The following is a 20506-nucleotide window of genomic DNA, read 5'->3' as shown; positions in this document are numbered from 1 at the left end:
CTTGAGCTTGACAGTTTATTCTTGACCTTAGAAACATCTTAATTCAAGCCAAGTCAATTTTATTTATGTTTTGCCAAATCATAACAACATTTATGTCAAGAAACTTTTCATACAGAGCGGTCTAGACCATGCAATTAACAGAGACCCAACAATGCAGCGCTTGGTGACAGCAGCAATGAAAACATCCTTTTAACTGGCAGGTCCATCTATTCACTTGTTGGGGAGCTTTGGACCTTGCTGCATGTTCGTCATCAGCTTATAGAGTTTGTTTAGTTGTCATGCAACTGTAGATATTTAGACTTCATGATTTTGAGAGTTATCGTCTATATTGAGCTCAATACTTCCCATTCTGGACTTTGGAAACATCAGTTGACCAAAAATGCGAGTTGTTTTTCACAGTTAGAAATGAACTGTTGAGCTCAATTTTTAAGACATTGTGGAAGTCTTGAAGGTTCTCAAAATCCTAAAAATGAGTAAATCAACCTTAAGTTTAAGATTGGTTTGATAGCCACATTTTTCTGTTGTTGTTGTTTAGTTTTTAAAAAAAACAACAGCAACAATGCGGTGTGTTTAACCCTTAGTTCCCCGTGACTTCTCAGTGTGAGCCTACTGAGCATGTTGATCTGTCAAAGCAGGTCACAAATCCAGAGTTTAATTTCCTTGGGCTCTGTAATTTTTAGCTAAAATTTCCTCAAACTGGAGTAAATGGTGCATTTATTTATCTATAGCCGTTGCAAATTCATACGTATTGATACACGTATTTCTGGCAGTGGGATGGTGTTTGTGAGATTCAAACTGAATCGCCACAAAAGGGTTGACATTGTGTGATTCTGCAAACCAAGGATATGTTACATTTATCCGTTGTATTTAGTCCATACCTTCAAACATAATATGTCAAGAACACTGTGATTAACGCATGGTTAGGTTTAGGCACAAAAACCACTTGGTTATGGTTAGGAAAAGATCATGTTTTGGCTTAAAAAAAAACTGTGTGGGGGGCACAATCCTGGTAGGAAACGCAGCAATGGTGTTTGTGTCACTATTCATGCTGGAAAATCAGTGACGATTTGCTTAAAAACACCCAAGTGAAGGGGCTAAGAAGCAGCTGAAAGTACAGCGATGACTCACTAAAAACAATCAATACTGTCGTTTTGTGACTTCAAACAATGGTTTGTAGCTCAGCAGGCATCTCACCAAGGTGACCTGCCATCCACCGTCCCCTCACCTTCAGATGACACTCAGCTCATACTACATCACTTTAGAAATGTTGATATAATAGGTACATATGTAACGTATTCATGATTTGCAGAAATGTGAAATGGCAACATTTTCTCCTAGCAACTGGGCTGCAGATTGATTAAACATAAACTAATCTGTGTTCATGTCAATGAATAAGGAATAAGATTCAGACCTTTTGTCCTCCATTTTTGTTTTGCACAACTACCAACCTTCCCAAAATCTTTATTTCCTGACAAAATGTAGCTGATTGTATCCTTCTGCTAAATGTTCAGGGACACTATATGTTTATACCAGTCGAGGTTACAGCCGTGCTCCCACAAGTGTCCATTGTCACTGAATGGGAGGATGCACTGAGCTGCGATGGCCAAAGTGTCCTTCAGAAAAGCAATTTTATTGTTGCCTGAGCAATTACATGCTGTCGGATTAGCATGTTAAAGAGCTGAGTGCATGCAGGCCTCTGCATCTCCATGGGGAGAAAACAGAGGAGGAGGCTGGGGGCCTCAGGGCTCATTTATGTTGTTTTCGTACCCCCTCTGTTTCTGTCTCACCCACCCTCACCCCTCCTATCTCCCCTTATCTCTCCCTCTTACCCACTCTCACCTCCCGCGCTGGTGGGCAACAAATGTAGTTGAAGCTGTCAGAGTTAATGGTGTGAAAGTGTCAGCTGGACAGCTGAGAGATGCAGAGAAGTCATCAGTAAAGGTCACTGCTCTTCACTGCTGCATCACAGGCTGTCTCGCTGCTTTAAGCCGGGAACACATTACACCATTTTAAGCCCAGTTTTCACCACAATATGACAGAGAAGACGCAATTTCAAGATCATGCTTTTATAAATAATGTTCAATTTAAGTGTTATTTTTTCCTGTTAAATGAAATCTCTTGAAGACAAAAAGTTAAATTCATAAGACAGTTTTGAAATGAGACATTTTCATTTTTATAGATGTATAATAAAACTAGATATTGGACCCCAAGATGGCACCTACTCAGTTCAACAAGAACTACTCGTCTGCCGCATTTGCCAAAAAAGTTTTTAGCTTCTAGGTTTACCTCGGCGGTATGCAGCCCAATAAATATGCACAATAGTTTCTCCAGCTGGCCCCGTCCTGCTCATAGACTTTACGTTATAATGACATCACAGATTTTTCAAATAGCTTCTCTCTGATCGAGGAGAGTTTTACAAACATATAACATCCATGGCTCAAAAATTCATGATAGAAAGAGTCATAATTGACCTAGATTGCAGTTTGAGGTATCAACAGTTTTACAGATGTGTTTATAACACTGGTGGTCTATGGGGAAAATGCATTTTTTGGACCACAGGGAATTATTTCGTTGCAATACCGCAAGTATGATATTTAAGTCCTCCTCTGCACACCGGCCTGCACACCACATCACAGACAGTCCACATACATTATGTTGTGCAAACATGTTCATCAATGGACCACTCTAAAGTGATCCTGTAGTCTGATGACAGAAATCAGTGTGTTTGTCCACGACTGTAATCTGGAAAAGTTTTTAATGTGAGACGAGTCTCTTTATGGTCAGTTTAGATTTAAGTCTTAAGTTTTAAGTCTTCCTCAGCCGTACTGTGTGTCTGTTGTGGTGTCTCATCACTGCACCGACAGTCTTTGGCAGCAGGGAATGATGGGTACGCTGTTGGACCAAACTTATTTGGATTAGGTTTTTTTGATTGTGTGTGTGTGTGTGTGTGTGTGTGTGTACCCTGGCAGTGGAGATGACTGCTGGGCCCTTTTGAGCGTTGTTTCCTTTAAGGCCATGACTCTGTGTGAGTGAGAGGAAGAAGCTGAGTGCTGCCTGCTGATTGAGTGGCTGATCTCTGGATGTCTGCCTCCGCAGGCTCGTCCAACATATTAACTAACAGGCAAACAAACAGACAGAGTCATTGTACATTCATACACTGAAATAATATTCTAACAGCGAGGAAGTCTCTTCTTGAATATTAAATAACTGAAAACTTTAAACATGTTGTCATCCAAATAACAGCAGGCATTTGGTGCGAACTTGAGTTAGAGTTTTTTGAAAGTAAAACAAGTGGTACAATTAAGTAAGCAACATTAATTCAGAACTTTCAAAGCAATAGATACAGACTGCATTCAGTATTGAAATCGACAGATAAATACAGTAGATCTGCAACATTTATTAATAATAAGTCTCTTATTGAGCAGTAATGCCAAATATTTTTGTGCTTCTTAGCTTTTTTTCACTTTTAAAAAAAAATTTTGAATCATTGAAAATGAAACATTTTGAAGTTGGTCAGAAAAAACAAGCGAAATGAGGACATTATCCTGGGCTCTGTACTGTTTTAGGGCACAGCTAATTTTGTTGTACAATGTGCAAAGACGATAAAGGGCATTTTATTCTATTTTTACATTGCCCCCTCTCAGCCTGTTACCCTGCTTCCCGTCATTAGTCCTAACTCATGGTTTGTCCTTAACGCCCTCTGCACCTGCCAGACACTCTACCTTCTCTCTCTGTGTTTGATCAGCTGGAAGGGACAAAAGAGGCTCTGACAACTTAGTCACTCCACAACAGTCTGTCCTTTTTTACATTAATACAGTATGATTGCATAACAGCAACTTGAGCAAGTCTTTGCTTCTTTTATCAAGATGTTGCGGCAGTAATACGCCGAGGCTTTTAACTTCTGCATTTATTAATATTTTTTGAGTCCTAAATGTGTGAGAGGATTTGTCTGTTTATTTGCTGTTTTTTTGTGTATTTACTAGCTGCTACTACGTTGTGATGGCTTGTATTGTTTTCACCTTGTGAGTCTACCACAGAAGTCTTTTTGATTACTTCGCTTGGTGTCTGTCTGTCTATAGACAGATTGTGTCACAGTGGTAGCATCACAGCTGTGAAAGGTCCAGTCGCAAAACTTCACAGGTGTGTGGTTGAGATCAAAATGAAGGCTGAGTTGGAAGATGTGTGTGGTCCAAAGAAGAATTTCCCCTCCACTTTAAGCACATGGCTGACTTTTTTCAAGTTGCAGATTGCTGTATTGTGACTGAAGTGATCCCATCACAAGATGGTCTCAAGTTTGTCTTCCATTTCACATAAGGAAGACTATAAGAAAGTGAGAGTAGGGTGAAAAAATATGCTTTCCTTATTTAAAAAAATGTATAAATGAAAGAGGAATTAATTGGAACAGATCATATAGAATGGCACCTAAACACTTTTTAGGGTTATCTGTTTGATATAATTACCATTTATAACATGGAGAATCTGATTATGTCCAGTCTAAGGGTGCCATTTTTTGGGTTGTGTTCATGAAAAAACCTATTTTGTGTACATGAAAAACTATCTCAGCATAACCAAAACCTGGCGAGTATTAATCTGGTTGTACGTATGTCTTTCTTAAGCACCAAAAACATCCAAGTACTTTGGCAACTTTAAACTGGTTTAATTTACATCTATCTACAGATTATAATTCACTTCTGTGATCCCCTTTTTCTAAATATCATCTCAGCATTTAACCGAAAGCGCCGTACATTTCTCAAATAACAAGTGTTAAGATAAGAAGTGAAAGCAGCAGCCTCAAAAGTGTGACATTAAGTGCCTGGACTAGAGAAGACAACTTTTGGCTTCGCTGGAGATGTTTAATTGGACATAATGTCAAATTTGCAAGTAACAAAAGCAGTGTGACCTGCGAGGATTATATTTAGTTTGTGTGTCTGCATGTATGTGGAAGAGAGGGACAGCTGGCCTCTGAGAAACACTGAGGTGGGGGCTTAGCCAGGGGGCTTTTGTAATACACTTTCAAGACATCTGTTCTTTTCTTCTATAAAGAATGATTTAGATCGACCCTCCCAGCCCCCTACACACACACTCACACTCTTTCATGTCTACAATGACCCAAAGTCTTCATCGAGCATCTTCAAACTAATGTTGCATCAGCACCACTGTGTGTAAGATTTTTTTTCTTCAAGAGAAATTAGCAAACTCAGACTGCAAACTTTTTTAAAGCCAGGGGTGTGACCTCTGTCGCCCTCTGGTGGTGTGGAGTGGGACTGTAACATCCTGTACGTGGCATCACCAGCGGGTGTGCCTACTTTGAGGAAAGAAAAGAGAAAAAAAAAGGTTTTTTATTTCAAAGAGCTTTTTAGCTCTGCTGCCCACATCATGTATGAGCCGGACACACCCACACTACGCACACACACACACCACCGTCACATCTGGAAGCAATCGGCTGTAACCTCTACCATGAAATGTACCTCGTTCACCTCCACATGCGCGCGCACACACACACACACACACACACAGACACACACACACACAGACGAATGCAAACATGGAACCAGAGATATCTTCAATAAGAATTTATTTTAACAACATAACAAATAGAACTGACTGGTGTAAAACATGTGATATATGTGAACTAACATCAATATTTAAGGAATAGTTTGACATTCTCAAAATGTGTTTATATGCTTTCATGCTGAGAGTTGGACAAGAGGATTGATACCACTGGACAGAGCTACATTTCCCTTTATTTACACACTTTGTGCCAAGCTAAAATAACCAGCTGTAGCATTATATTTAGTGATAAGAGATAAGTGGTATTGTCTAAATCATGAAAAAAAAGAGAATACGAATACTTAACTATTACCTTTGAGTGAAATAATACATGCCTAAGAAAGAAAAGAAACCAGCATTTTTAGGCTGTATGGATTTGCAAGTATATATAGACTTAAAATTAACAATTAATACAAAAACCAACCCAACCACCAGAATAAATTTTGTCATGGAACGTTTCTGCAAACCACAGATTTGTTACATTTGTGCATTTCTATGTAGCAGATACGTTGGGACTTAATGTTTCATGAAAGTTGTAGTTAATGTGTTTGGTGAAAGCACAAAAACCACTTGGTTATGGTTTTAAAAAAACATATTTTGCTTAAAGTACACAATCATGGTGGCACAATCCTGCCTGGAAGCTGCTGCTGTCAAATACTTTTCCTCAACCAACCAATCAATCTGACTTTATTTGTATAGCACTTTTCATACAAGCAAAACTGCAACACAAATTGCTTTATACAATAATATAAACATACACACAAGTGCATAGGCACATGAGTAAAAAAGCAAGACTTTGTAATTAATTAAAGCAATAAAATAAGAGTTCTCATTAAAACCAGAGATGCTACCATAAGTGAGGAAACATCAGCTGCAGGATAAAAGGTAGGCACTATTCCTGCTGGAATCACAGCAAAAAAATAAAAAATTACATTCCGTGGCTAAAAAGCTGATGAAAATGCAGGGATGATTCGCAAAAAAACTACCGGTTTTGTTGTTTGTTGGTCTTGAACAGTTGCAGCTTGGCTGGTGTCCCGCCTCAGTGTCATGCCATCCACCTTCCCGATGACGAAGTCAGCTCATACACTACGTCAGTTTACGTTATGATGCGTATGAAACATACGGATGTAACATATTGATTTGCAGAAATTAACAATGCCAAAACAAAACAAAAAAATATATGCTAGGATGTTAAAGCGTCTACCTGAGGCCACTTGACATGTTTTAGATATTTACAAGTATAGCTGTTCCACCAAAGATTTAAAAACACAAATATAGATTTGTGCAGAAGTTTTTTATTTTCTCTTAATACTCGTCTCATGATCCCTGAGATATATCTGGATGTATCTTTAAAGAAGCCTGATCCCTGTGTGTGAGGAAAGGATTAAAGTTCCTAGCGTTATATAAAGCTGTTAAAAATACGATCTATAACAGAAAGTTCTACTTGTGAATTGATGAATCAGCATAAACAATCTTATCATTAAATAATGTATTAGTTACAGGGGGCATTTATTTGCAGAATGAGTACATTTACTTTGATTTTTTAAGTACTTTTGCTGTCGATACTCCTAATTAGTTTTTAAATTGTAATAGAGCATTTTCACATTGTTTTTATTGGCACTTTTACTTAGGTAAAGGATCTGATTACTAATATAATGGCACCTTTGGCTGAAGGCACTCACCATGAATAAATGGTCTAGACAATGCTGAGCAGCCTTTGTTTAGCGCACGCACACACACACACACACACACACACACACACACACACACACACACATAGATTGACAGTTAATTTGCTTGTTAATCTGATAAGCTCACTCTACAGGCCTGCACTCGTAGCGTTTGTATCTTTATCTCTTGTTTGTTCTGCAGCTTTTGTCACCGTCAAGTTCAAACTAGTCCTTTCTTACATCCACACTTTCTGTCTGTTCCCTCTCTCTTTCTGCTTTTCTCCAGTGGTCATTTCTCTCAGTGTAGAGTTTTAGAGCTGGGGGAGGGAAAACTGAATGAATGAGTTTCTTTTAGACGTTTGCTTCTTCCATCCCTCCCTTGTTTCCTCCCTCAAATTGCCACCTCTCTCTTACTCCCTCTCGCTGTTTCCCTCCCTCTCAGTGAGAATTCCTCCGTACCTGTCTAAACAGGGAGAGCTGGAGTCGCTGTAGGGCAGAGGAAAGAAAGACTTGCAAGGAAAAGAAAGTGAATCAAGAGAAGGAAAGTAGGAGGAACAAAAGGCACATATTTAAAGAGCACAGACAGGGAAGAGGTGTGTGAGAGACAATCTCGGAGCAGACTCAGAGCGAGAGACGAGTTTATCAAGATCTCTAGGCTTCAGATTTTGCTTTATTCCCACCTCCCTGCTGCGCTGTTTTTCAACTTTCTGAGTCCCGTGGCTATTTTGGTCCGTCAGTGTTGGAGCGGTTTGGGATGGATGCCATCATGCTGCAAGAAGAACTTGTGGAACGGCTGCTGTGCCCACGAGTGAGAACAGCCAGGCAGAAGGTAAAAAAAAGATGAATTTCTAGGTGAAAATTGGTGAAAAACAGACAAAAAGATTGGGAAATATTAGATAAATTCAAAATACAGTGGAAAACAAAGATACAGAGTCCGGAATTACTTTATAAATGCATAAACAATAGGTCCTAACACCTGTGGACAGCATCTTTTGGTGCTTTCCTGTGGAGCTTTGCTATTTGTTTTTATAATAACTCACAGATTTATCTAAAGTTTTCTTCATTCTCTCTCTTTTGGCTTGCTGACAAGTGTGTCTGCCATGCACTGATTGCACCGCCTGTGACTTTTTGTGTGTTTTTCTCAATGTGATCCTCACCCGAGGGGGCTGTCGGAAATGCCTATGACAAGTTATGACAGCTTATAAGGACTCTGACTGTTTGTTTGGCTGGTGCGTTTGCAGAGTGCAAAAAGAGCTTTTCAGGTTTGTTGAATGTAGCTTCTGTCCGTGCGTGAATGCTCTCAACGGGCCTCGAGTGTGTATTTATATCTACACATGTCAACGCGTACAGTCGGGTGAAGATGACGTTCTGCCAGATGCAGCAGAGAGAAACCTGCAGACTGAGAGCCACTGTGTGACACAGCGAGCAACTGGTATCCTGTGGCTCTCTTTGTGTGTTTCTATGCAAGTTTTAGTGGAAAATCTGAGACGCTGGTTTATTCTCAGCTGCTCACAGAGGAATGCTGTGCACGTGTTTTTCCACGCAGTTGTAGATTTTCTGTCTGTTGAGGTCATTTTTTATTGCATCTGACGCTGCCAGATACTTTCTGTTTTCACATTAGAAAACCTCTGAGCACTCTCACAGTTATTTGGTGTCTACGTCTATTTTTAAGATGTTGGCTTTTTAAATTTTATTGTGGAGCTGAAACAATTAGTTTATTATTTTGAAAGGTGAAAGGTCGGAGAAGGAACGTTTTATTGATTATCTGTTAATTGTTGAAATATTTTTATATTTAAAATCTTTAAATATCTTCTTTTTTTTTTTTTTTTCAGTGAAAAAACAGATTGTTTACTTAAATAAAAGTTTCAATGCCACGTTGTAGAGGTACTCCGATACTAGTAGAAGTGCAAAAATATTAGCATCATATTATACTTATAGTACTAAAAGTGGAAAGTACCCATGATGTTGAATGGCATTTCAGACTAATATATATCATCGGGTTATGATTATTGAGACACTAATGTGTAAAGGTGGAGCTAGTTTTAATGGCCCCACAATAAAGGGATAGACTATAAAGTCTAATCTTATTTTAATGTATAACATTACATCATATTGTATCTGTGATTATATATATATATTTTTTTAAAGATTATTTTTTGGCATTTTTGCCTTTATTAGATAGGACAGATCAGCAGTGCGAAAGGGGGAGAGAGAGGGGATGACATGCAGCAAAGGGCCGCGAGCCGGACTCGAACCCGCGACCGCTGCGGCACAGCAGTGCCATTATACATGGGGTGCCTGCTCAATCCACTAAGCCACTGGACGCCCCCCTGTGATTATATTTTGTATTAAAGGTCCAATGTGTACTATTTTATTGGCGTAGCAGTGAGGTTGCAGAAATGAAACTTCTTCTATGTGGCAAGCATGTAGGAGAGCTACGCTGGCCAATGTAAAAACACAAATGGCGCTGTTTGGAATCAGTGTTTGATTTGTCTATTTTGGGTTATTGTACAACATGGCAAACTCTGTGGAAGAGAACCCACTACGTATAATATATATACAATAAACAATATAATAGGCTAACTCTAGGGTACAAAAAACCCTAAAAATATTTAAATTCACAGGTAATTTTACACTAATGAAAAAATAGTTATGGATATTTTATACTATTTCTGCCAATAGATGCCCCTAAATCCCACACACTGTACCTTTAATAATCTAAATCTGCATATTAACTTGTAACAAAAGTACACAAGATGTAGTGGAGTAGAAAGTACAATATTTTCCCCTAAAATGTTGAGGAGTAGAAGTATAAAGAAGCAGTAAAAGAAAACACTTAAGTACCTCAAACTGTACTCAAGTACAACACCGACAAGTTTAGTATGAATTTATAATAAACACCTTGTTTTCTTTGTATTTTTTTCTTTTTCTGTTCCAGGAGAAACAGTATGTGGGTTTTGCAACTCTGCCCAATCAGGTTCACAGGAAGTCAGTGAAGAAAGGCTTCGACTTCACGCTGATGGTGGCAGGTCAGTTTGAAGGTGTACCTGATAAACTGACATCTCAGTCTATCTAGATTTTGTACTTCAGAATGGATTCACACTCATGGTGACCTTCTGTCTGTCTGTCTGTCTGTCTGTCTGTCTGTCTGTCTGTCTGCTGCAGGAGAGTCTGGTATGGGTAAATCCACGCTGGTCAACAGCCTGTTCCTCACAGACCTTTATAAAGACAGGAAACTACTGAATGCTGAAGGTGAGGTTTTATTTATCGTCTCTCTGTATCAGTTATAAAGAACACACTGCTCTGGTGTACAAGTAACCCAAAACGCTGTCCGTCTGACTGATGTTCAGTGTCATGCAGTTTCTTCTTGTGGGAGCTTTAAGATCATTTTGCTGATTGTTTGAGTCTTATCTTTTTACATCAAATGGCTCTGTAAAGCAACTTTGTAATAAGTTTAAAAATGTCCATCAATCATGCCTTTATAACTGAAGGCTATAAAAAAAAAAAGGCTTTCAAAAAAATAACCTTGTGATCTTCTTGCGTGTGTTGATGCTTTGCAGAGCGTATCAACCAAACTGTGGAGATCATCAAACACACTGTAGACATCGAGGAGAAAGGAGTCAAGCTGAAGCTGACCATCGTCGACACGCCGGGTTTCGGAGATGCTGTCAACAACAACGAGTGGTGAGCTGGAGGACCTGCTGCTCTGACGTGTGCCTGATTCAGTCTGCTCACTGGAATTCACAGTGGCCTGAGGAGCTGCTAATGTTGCTTTTGTGTGTGTTTGTTTGTTTGTTTGTGTGTGTGTGTGTGTGTGTGTCTGTCTGTGTGTGTGTGTGTGTGTGTGTCTGTCTGTCTGTCTGTCTGTCTGTCTGTCTGTCTGTCCTAGCTGGAAGCCGATCACAGACTACATAGATCAGCAGTTTGAGCAGTACTTCAGGGATGAGAGTGGGCTGAACAGAAAGAACATCCAGGACAACCGAGTCCACTGCTGCCTCTACTTTATCCCTCCGTTTGGGCACGGGTAACTACACACACACACACACACACACACAAACACATAGTCTGAAGTCATAATGCATCATGACAATGATAATAGCTACATCGTTGCCATGATGCATCTCTTCTGTTTATTATCCCTTGATGACCACAAAAACATGTTTCATTCTTTATTGAAATTATTATTATTGTTATGGCCTGTTCGTATGTGTGAAATATTTGCAATTATTTGCTTATTTTCAATAAGGATATTGTAAAAACAAGCACATTTTCAATAGCTGCAACCTGGTGTGTGCAGGCATCCCTCCATTGCCATGCCCTCTTTTAGCCAGGTGGTATGAACACGCCTACACACCTACACTTAGACACACACACACACACACACACACACACTTGACCTCCATGCCAAATTTCAGCCTCCTAGCTTGAAAACTGCGGCTGCCAAAGGGAGGGGAAATTTTTGTGGGCTGACTGACCGACAGAGCGAGCAGTAGAGCTGCTGGTTGCAGCTAAAAAAAAAACAATAACACCTTCTATACCTGTGTGTTTTCTTCTAGGAGTCGTGAGTTCAGACTGTTTTTATTTGCAAGACTTCACTTTCATTTTCACTCTGGATTTCTCCTCACAGGCTGCGCCCGGTAGATGTCGAGTTCATGAAGGCTCTGCATGAAAAAGTGAACATAATCCCGCTCATTGCAAAAGCCGACTGCCTCACACCCAATGAGATAAAGAAGCTCAAAGACAGAGTGAGTAACAGAACTGCCGCTTCACAGTGAATTCATCACATTTTGCTGAATTCAAATCATGGACTGTGACCATGAATCTGATTTGTCTTTAGATACGAGAGGAAATAGACAAGTTTGGGATCAAAGTGTACCAGTTCCCCGAATGTGACTCAGATGAGGATGAAGAGTTTAAACAACTTGACAAAGAGCTGAAGGTGAGTGAAAAACCAGTGACAGTCTGGTATCTTTACTGGTTCACTGTGGGTGGAAGTAACTGTACCTGCGGTCCACGGCTGCACAATATATCAGGTTTTTTATTGTCATCATGATATCAACTCATGCCATAAACACATTTTTTAATTAACTGAAAGACAATATCAGTAGAAAAATAAACTTTAAATATAATATTAAATATTTTATTTGTGTCTTTTGTGTTCAGGTTAATGTTAAATTTGTATGATAAAAACGAAATGTTGGAAATAATTTCCTTTCACTTTCTCAGTCAACAAGCATTTTTTTGTATTTTAGCAGTAAACTGGAAGCAGCAGAAATGCAGTATATTTTAATACTGATTTATCATAAGCAATACTGTTATTGTGATATTCAGTGTTGTCACATATTGCAAATTTTCCTCATATCCTGCAATGGTACTACGGACACACCCTTTCCTAGACAACACTGACAAGACATCAAAACGAATTATTGTTCAGCTGTGTAGCTATGTTGTTTATGTAAATTTTATTGCCTAACTTACAGGTCTTAATGCTGTTTTTAGATATATAATTTGGTTGTGGAAGTAGTTTAAAAAATTGCTTTACTTTACTCACTAATTATTTACTTGACTTGAGACATACTCAAATATAAATATCAGAAGAAAGATAAATTAGAAGGGCTTGATTACAGTATCCTCTGTGATGGCTGTGACCATTTTCTCTCCCCGTGGGATGTCCAGCCGTCGAAATAATATCAGTTTTATGTGTCAAGATTTTGAGATAATGTCCTCTAAATCTCAACTTAAAGCATAGGTTGATGAAGGTTAGTTTTTGGTCCTTTCAGCACTGAAAAGTCACATTTGAGAGACTTAACAGCAACATGGCTTTCTGAGGAAGGACTTTTGAAGACAGACTGATTTTTAGCAGGAGACATTGACTTTTCAAAAATAACTTTTTGTGCCACATGCACACAAACATAATTAACATCCAGAATGTTTGGGTTGGAAGCAGAAATCTCCAAGATGCATGTTTCTGCATGACATAATATCACATCAAATTTTCACTTTAGACATTTTGACACAAGTGTAATGAATGACATTGTTACCTGCTGCTTTGTTTTTAATAACTGCAGGGATGGAGCTGTTGTTTATGTAGTGACAATGGATCCACTGATCAGCTGGGAAAATCTTTGCAAGAAAAATAAACAACATTTACGTGTCTCAGCAGTTTCAGCCACACCTCTCTCAAGCCGCTCAGTTTTTTTTTTTTGTGAATGTGTCTAACATTGTGGAAGTGCATGGAGGCCCTGCATGCTCATCAGGGTTAAAAAAACAATGTTCATGTGTCTGTTGGCAGGAGTGCACCCCGTTCGCTGTGATCGGCAGTAACACTGTGGTGGAGGCCCGAGGGCAGAGAGTGAGAGGGAGACTTTACCCCTGGGGGATTGTTGAAGGTATGTTCATAAACCTGTTATTAAACACAGTAAGAATGTCATAACTTGAATTACTGATTGGTTTTACGTCTTTCTCCTCTCAGTGGAGAACCAGTCGCACTGTGACTTTGTGAAGTTGAGGAACATGCTGATTCGTTCACACATGCACGACCTCAAAGACGTGACCTGCGATGTCCATTATGAAAACTACAGAGCACAGTGCATACAGGAGATGACCAGGTGTGTGAAAATATAAGAGAGTGAGAGAATGTTTTGTAAACATCTAAAATAACTGCTGATGTGTACAGATTTCAGTACAGATTTGCCCACTTCAACTCTTCCTCCACCTCCCCCCTCCTCAGTAAACTGGCTCAGGACAACCGTATGGAGAGTCCCATCCCCATCCTGCCGCTGTCCACTCCAGATGTTGAGACTGAGAAACTGATCAAAATGAAAGATGAAGAGGTACAAAGCAGCTTTTGCTTTTTATTTTTTAGTTTTATAAAGATATTGTGGATGAGTCACAGGTCTGTGGAGGTTCAGGTGTTGTTTGATGTCCCTGTCTCAGTACAAGAGGGGCGCTGACTCGTAAAATGATTGCATGTAGCTCATTCACCATCGAGACATATCAAATGTAACTTCAATGGTCCAGTTATTATTAGTGTGAGTAAAAGGCTTAACTTAATGTCTGAGTTAAATTGAGCTTATTCTCTTAAGTTTAGTTCCCATAATGGATTTTAAATGACAAAACTAATGAACTAAGAATTCGGTGATATGACAGTGGGATTTACTCTGAAATAAAGGTTCTTCTTTTTACTATATTTGTTACATAATGACATGAGGCATAAACTATTCACTTTGCCATTCAATAATATCACCTGATTATAAGGAAAAACTACAAAAGAAGCCATTTGTTTAGTAATATAGAAAGAAACATCAAACGCATACAGAACATATCATTAAAACATAAAATCTACAAGGGTACAAAATACTCAAAGACAAGGAAAACATACATACATACATGCATAAATATGTACCAAAAAACAAAGCCAAAAACGAAACACTCACTCCCAACTTGTCAAATACAGACGCTTGATCAGTAGCCCTACACATCAAAATATGACACGCCAGCTACCCTCCTGCATCCATTTTAAATGCTGTGGGACAGCGTGTCAATGTACACTCATTAGATGCATTGTGTATTTTCAAAATAAACATCTGTTTTCACAGGAGATGTAGAGTCTCTGCTCGTATAATGCATAGTCTGTTTCCAAATTAATTTTAGAATGTGAGTATAATTCATATATTGTTGGCATGGAGATACGAATATATACAGTTCATATATGTTCAATAATGTTGCTAAAATTACAAAAATACATGCAAATACCTGTTCAATGTTAAAAAAAAAGAAAAAATATATACCTCATCATCCTGTCAGTCACTAACCTTACACAGTGTTATTAAATAGTATATACTGTACAATACAACAAATCAAATGCAGGTGTCTGTCTTCCACAAATGTACATATAAATATGTATATATATGTATGTGTGTGTGTGTGTGTATATATATATATACACCACATTGTTACACACATACATACAATTTACATAATATAGTGCTCTATTTTCTAACTATTATGATACCATCGTGAATCCAGTCTGATTGAACAGGTTCTGCTATTTCTTTGGAGTCCATTAATTATGTATTATCTGGGAATAACATCCAACAATAATACTGTAGTGCCAGTATCAGTATCAGTTTTTTTAGGTATTATTATTTATCAAGAATATTTTTAGTAAAATTTAACAAGTTTACACACTGTATACAACAGGAATGAAGCTTTACAGAGCATGTACAAGACGGGACACAGCATGAAAACAAATTACAACCCTCCCCATGCCACTAATCCCCAAATAGTGCCAGTATTTTTGAATTATTAGTAACACCCTCACTATATGAGTCCTTGTATTATATTTAAACCAACAGTAGTGATTAGATTCTTAAAGCCAGAGTCTGTATGATCTTTAATTTCCTTTAGGATGAAACTCACACCAGCATTAGATTCTGGATTTAATCATGACTTTAACCAAATGTTCCTCTGTGTCTGCAGCTGAAGAGGATGCAGGAGATGCTCAACAAGATGCAGCAGCAGATGCACGACAAAGAGCAGTGATGTCCTGCCAGTCTGCAGCGCCACCTGCTGTTTCTGCCCTGAACAACAGTGAGACTTTGAGACATGGAACATGGATATCACGTGTTTGTGGCGACTCTGGCTGTACATTTACCCTCAGTTTGGTGCTTTGTATAGTTTGTCTGCCTGGACGGTTGTTTATCAGAGCATTTTTTTTTTTCTGAAACTCGGCGTTTGCCCTTTTTGAGCCCCTTCGCTGTGGTTTAACAGTCTTAACATATATAATATAAAATGTGTAATTTAAATTACTACTCAGTGTATCTAATTTATAAATGCAATGCTGAACTTTTTGGATATTTGTCAGGGTATGATGCTACAACATGTTTTGTAAAGATATTTAGGTTGTCGGTGATGTTGATGGATATTGTTTTTTATTATGTGTTTGTGAGTGTGTGTTTGGGTGCGCGAGTGTTTATATTTCATGAAATTTCCTCCAGGTGTCCGTCCATAAAATTCCCATTTATCCATTTAGTTATATACCAACTTTTGCTCTTGTTTATTTGCTGTGTGATCCTCATAAATATCTTTCATGTGACATTTTTTCACATATGGCAAGTCAAAATATCCTCTTCCAGCATTTTTACATGTGCTGGCTGAGTTGAAAATGCACTTATTGCCAGTGGCTAACTGTGAATGGAGAGCCTTTGACATAATGAGAGGGTCGGTGCAGCGCGGGGTGCATGTGCAAGCATGCTGCCATTACTCATATCCGCTCAATGCTGTGGGCCTATTTTTACTGCTTTATAGCCGGTGCCCTGTGCTTGTATTAAGATGCATTATGACCTACAGTATGCTAAAAAATAGATCAATAATGAGGAGCTGATACTGTGTTTATGCTTCTGTTTTAAATTTCTCTCCTTGGAAGTGAGTTGCTGCATTTTGCTAGTGAAGATGTGTATCCTGTGTATCAGGAGTGTTTGAGAGAGAGAGAGAGTGTGTGTGTGTGTGTGTATGTGTGTGTGTGTGTGTGTGTGTGTGTAGGCCGATGCCGAGGAACAGTACATATTTTGCCTGAGGGCTGTGAGTTCAGCCTGTGCCCCGTTTATAAATGTGTGACAAATAAATTCTTGTTTCTCGTCAGTCTGCATCGTTTCTCTGAATGTTCCAGAGTCGAGGTTTAGTGAGCGCAGCACCGTCATCATCCGTCACTTCCTCCAGCTGTCAGAGTCTGAGCGGCAGGGCTCAGAGCTGGAGCTGCTGCAGGAAAACATTATCTGCTGATTCATGTTTATCTCCTGCTGCAGTGCTTCCTCTGCTCTGCACATAGCATCTTCTCCCTGCCAGACAGAGCAGACTTAACAATAATATGAATGATAGAAATATCTTAATTTTCTGAAAGATGACTTTGACTCATAACTTTTTTTCTTTAACATTTTAAAGTGGAAGAAGCAGGTCCAGGGTTTCTGGAGCTACTTCACCTGCTTCCAAGGTGATGGAGAAGGAAGATAAATCAAAGGTGTAGAAACTCCAGCAACACTTGTAGTATTTAAAACAACTTTATTAAAAGACCAACATGTTTTGGCTTGTGGCGTTCGTCAGGGTCATCCCTGAGTGGAAGTTAGAATAAGCATTTGCATCTTGTACTGAAGTAAAAGTAGTAGTGTTATAGTTGAAAATACTCTTTTACATGTACAAGTCATACATTAAAAATTATATTGAAGTTAATGTAAAAAAGTAAAACCATAAAAACATACCTTGAGTGCCAGAGGCAAAAGTACTCATCATGCAGAATGGACCAGTTTAGAATAATGCATATCAATCTTTTACAATATAATAATTTGCATCACTTTAATTTTGCAGTTGGTAAAGTGAAGCTAATTTTAATTAAATTATTGACTGTCAGAGATCAATAAACTTGTCTTATTCTGTAAATTACATAATAATTTATGTATTTATTGTATTTTGTATTACTAGTCTGAATCTGCAAAATAAACAGTAACTAAAGCCATCAAATGACTATCTGAAATGGAGTGAAATAGACTGAACATGGTCTATTTCTTCAACATACAAGTACTGTAGTACCAAATATCCATTTCAGAGAACCTCATACAATTTATAAGAAATTAAGGTCCTCAGATAAAGACTTACTAAGATACTTCCTATGTCCTGTGAGTTTGTGTGTGTGTATGCGTGCTCACTTTTGTCGGTGGTGTTTTATCAGTTAGTGCCAGCTGTCTGTAACACACACTTGGCCTCTCAGAGCGACTGTTACAGAAACACAGTCCTCTCCTGAAGACACACAGCACTGAAGGTAAATTATTCTCCTTATTAAGACATTTTGTTCTGTAGCTGACAGTAATTCAAAAGCTGTCAAGTCTGTGCGGGACGTTCAGTTGAACAAAATTACTCTATTCTGTTTTTAAGAGTATGGGAAGAGAAAGTATATAATATACTTTAAACTTGTTAATTAAACTAGGGTCGATGTATTGTGTCAATGCTTTGTTCCCTGTTCTGCGTATCAAGTGATCTCACGTGGAGGTCTCAGTCAGACTCAGTCCTGACCTTAAGGTTGGGATTTAGACACAAATGTGTGTGGACCCTCATCACACATGAAGGAAAGGAACTTTTTTTTTGCTGTCAGTGTGCGATTAGGCAGGGTGTGTTTCATATCCAAAGGCAGCTCAAAGTGCTTTACAGATTACACATGCAAAAGCACAAGAAAAAAAAAAGATTAAAAAATAAACAAACAAACAACAGAATAAAGCAATTTAAAGCACAAGAAATAAAAGCAATAAGGAAAATTAGGGAAAAAAACACAGTAAAACAATAAAAACAAAACAAACAGTACTTGACAATGTATTGTTGGTAGTTATGAACATATAATATCCTGTTAATAATATGTTTAGAATATTTAGAATATCTTTAGTGTTATTGTACATGTACAATGAAATTGGATGCAATCCTATCCAGTGTAATAAATTGCAATTAAATTATGTAGTAGTACAGCACAAAGAGTACAAATTATTTACTTGTATTATTGATATGAAAGTTACCATAAATGTCACATTCATTTACCTCTAAAAAAGTTACATATATTGTTTGTTTTAACAGACTTTAATGTTAACATGTCTATTACTGTGAGGTTAAAGTTGCATATTTCTTTCAGTAACAGCTGAATGATTTCTTTCTCCAGTTTGGAAACCATGAAGGGGCTGCTGCTCCTGTGTCTGCTCACCTTGTTTCGAGGTCAAAGGTCATCTGCATGCCCCCACCTTTGCTCCTGTCATGGCAGTCAGGTAAATTGCAGCCGCAAGTCTCTCACCTCCTCGTCACTGCCCACCAGTTTCCCTGCTGGGACCACCTTCCTCCATCTCCATGACAACCGTCTGACCTCCCTCCCTAATGGGCTCCTGGATGATCTGACCTCCCTCCGCTCGGTGTCTCTCCATGGTAACCCCTGGGTGTGTGACTGTGGGGTTCTCTACCTGCGGGCCTGGCTGCTGCATCATCCCTCCACCCTCACATCACACCTGGGCATCAACTGTAGCTCCCCTCCCGGCCTCCGAGGGCGACTGGTGGTGACTTTGACGGAGAAGGAAGTGCTGGAGTCCTGCCACTACTGGTTTTGTGATCTCGCTTTGGTCTCGCAGATGTGTCTGTTTGTGTTTGTGCTGGTACAGGGGGCTCTGCTGGTGGCTCTTATCGTGTTTCTGAAGAGGTTTGAGAGGATGTCCAAAGAGGCGAGGAGGACCACGGAGGAGAGTTTCACAGCCGGGGAGAGGGAGAACGAGTACACGCCTTTAAAGGACACCAGCATCTGAGAAAGAGCTCTGATCTCTGATTAGATACATAAGAAGAAGAAGTTGTTTATTTATCTGCAAACAAAATGTCAAAAACAGACAGACAAAACGTCTCACTTGTGCTTCAGACTATAAGCAATTTGAAACCTGTGAAAATTGGCTTTATTTCTTTCAAAAATGTGTGTAAAAAAAAGTCAAGAAAGTTACATGAAAATTAGTGAAAAGTAAACAACTTTTAAAAACTAAAACAAAAGCATACAACCTGGAAAAAGTGCTTTAAAATGATAATAATTCTGTAATTGTATATTTTTTTAATACATAATTAGGATATTTCACTGTATGGTTTATGCCCTAGCTTTTTTTCTGTCAACATTTTCTCCTAGCTTATTTGAAATAATTTTCTAAATATATTTATTTCTTGCAATTTGTGGAACATTTCTTACCATGTTGCTCATTTCCTTTTCCCCCATGTTTTTCAAAGAAACCCCATTAATTTGCTTAGGGTTCAAAGGTTTAAATACCTGTGAAAGGCATCTTAAAGCAACACCAGAAAAATGATGTGGCTCCTGGTTTAAAAGGGTTAATTCAGATGTTTCCATACAGGGAGCAAATTGAGAAATTGATAAGTCTGAAAGAGACTGAATGAGAAATGGTTACATCAGAAGTATTTCATGCATTTCTTGATAGGGTGTTTATATATGTGTTATATCTGTTTATTTTTTAAATATTTTTATGCATTATATTTTATTACATATATTTTAGATGTAGTATTTTGTCATTTTCTATTTAGATATTATTAAATGTGTTTATCAGGGGAAACAAATCACAAATGATTCTGACTGTATTTATGTTAGTACCACATACATTTTAGATATTTCTTTTTTTTTTTGGAACTGCATTCTGATCTTCCAAACACACAGCTAATTTTACAGATGTAATTAAAAGTTGCTGACACATTGTGGCAATGTTGTGAATTTCTTTTTT

General features: G+C 38.4%; 2 protein-coding genes across 2 annotated transcripts; both read left to right on the top strand.

Moving 5' to 3' along the window:
- Nucleotides 1-7755: 7755 nt before the first annotated feature.
- On the top strand, nt 7756-16862 carry septin5a (septin 5a). The gene is made up of 11 exons (XM_042488240.2): nt 7756-8049; nt 10159-10249; nt 10386-10472; nt 10781-10904; nt 11110-11244; nt 11848-11965; nt 12058-12159; nt 13513-13609; nt 13693-13828; nt 13951-14053; nt 15702-16862. Exons 1-11 carry the CDS (start codon nt 7975-7977, stop codon nt 15762-15764), a joined length of 1131 nt encoding a protein of 376 aa, XP_042344174.1. The 5' UTR covers nt 7756-7974; the 3' UTR covers nt 15765-16862.
- Nucleotides 16863-17897: 1035 nt separating this feature from the next.
- On the top strand, nt 17898-20483 carry gp1bb (glycoprotein Ib platelet subunit beta). Its single transcript, XM_042488838.2, has 2 exons — nt 17898-18033; nt 18916-20483. The coding sequence occupies exon 2, from the start codon at nt 18926-18928 to the stop codon at nt 19541-19543; it is 618 nt and encodes a 205-aa protein (XP_042344772.1). The 5' UTR covers nt 17898-18033; nt 18916-18925; the 3' UTR covers nt 19544-20483.
- The last annotated feature ends 23 nt before the right edge of the window (nt 20484-20506 follow it).

This window comes from Plectropomus leopardus, chromosome 4 (genome assembly GCF_026936395.1).
Source record: "Plectropomus leopardus strain MGB_pleo_1.0 chromosome 4, ASM2693639v1, whole genome shotgun sequence".
NCBI lineage: Eukaryota > Metazoa > Chordata > Actinopteri > Perciformes > Serranidae > Plectropomus > Plectropomus leopardus.
This window is presented reverse-complemented; position numbering and strand designations above follow the sequence as displayed.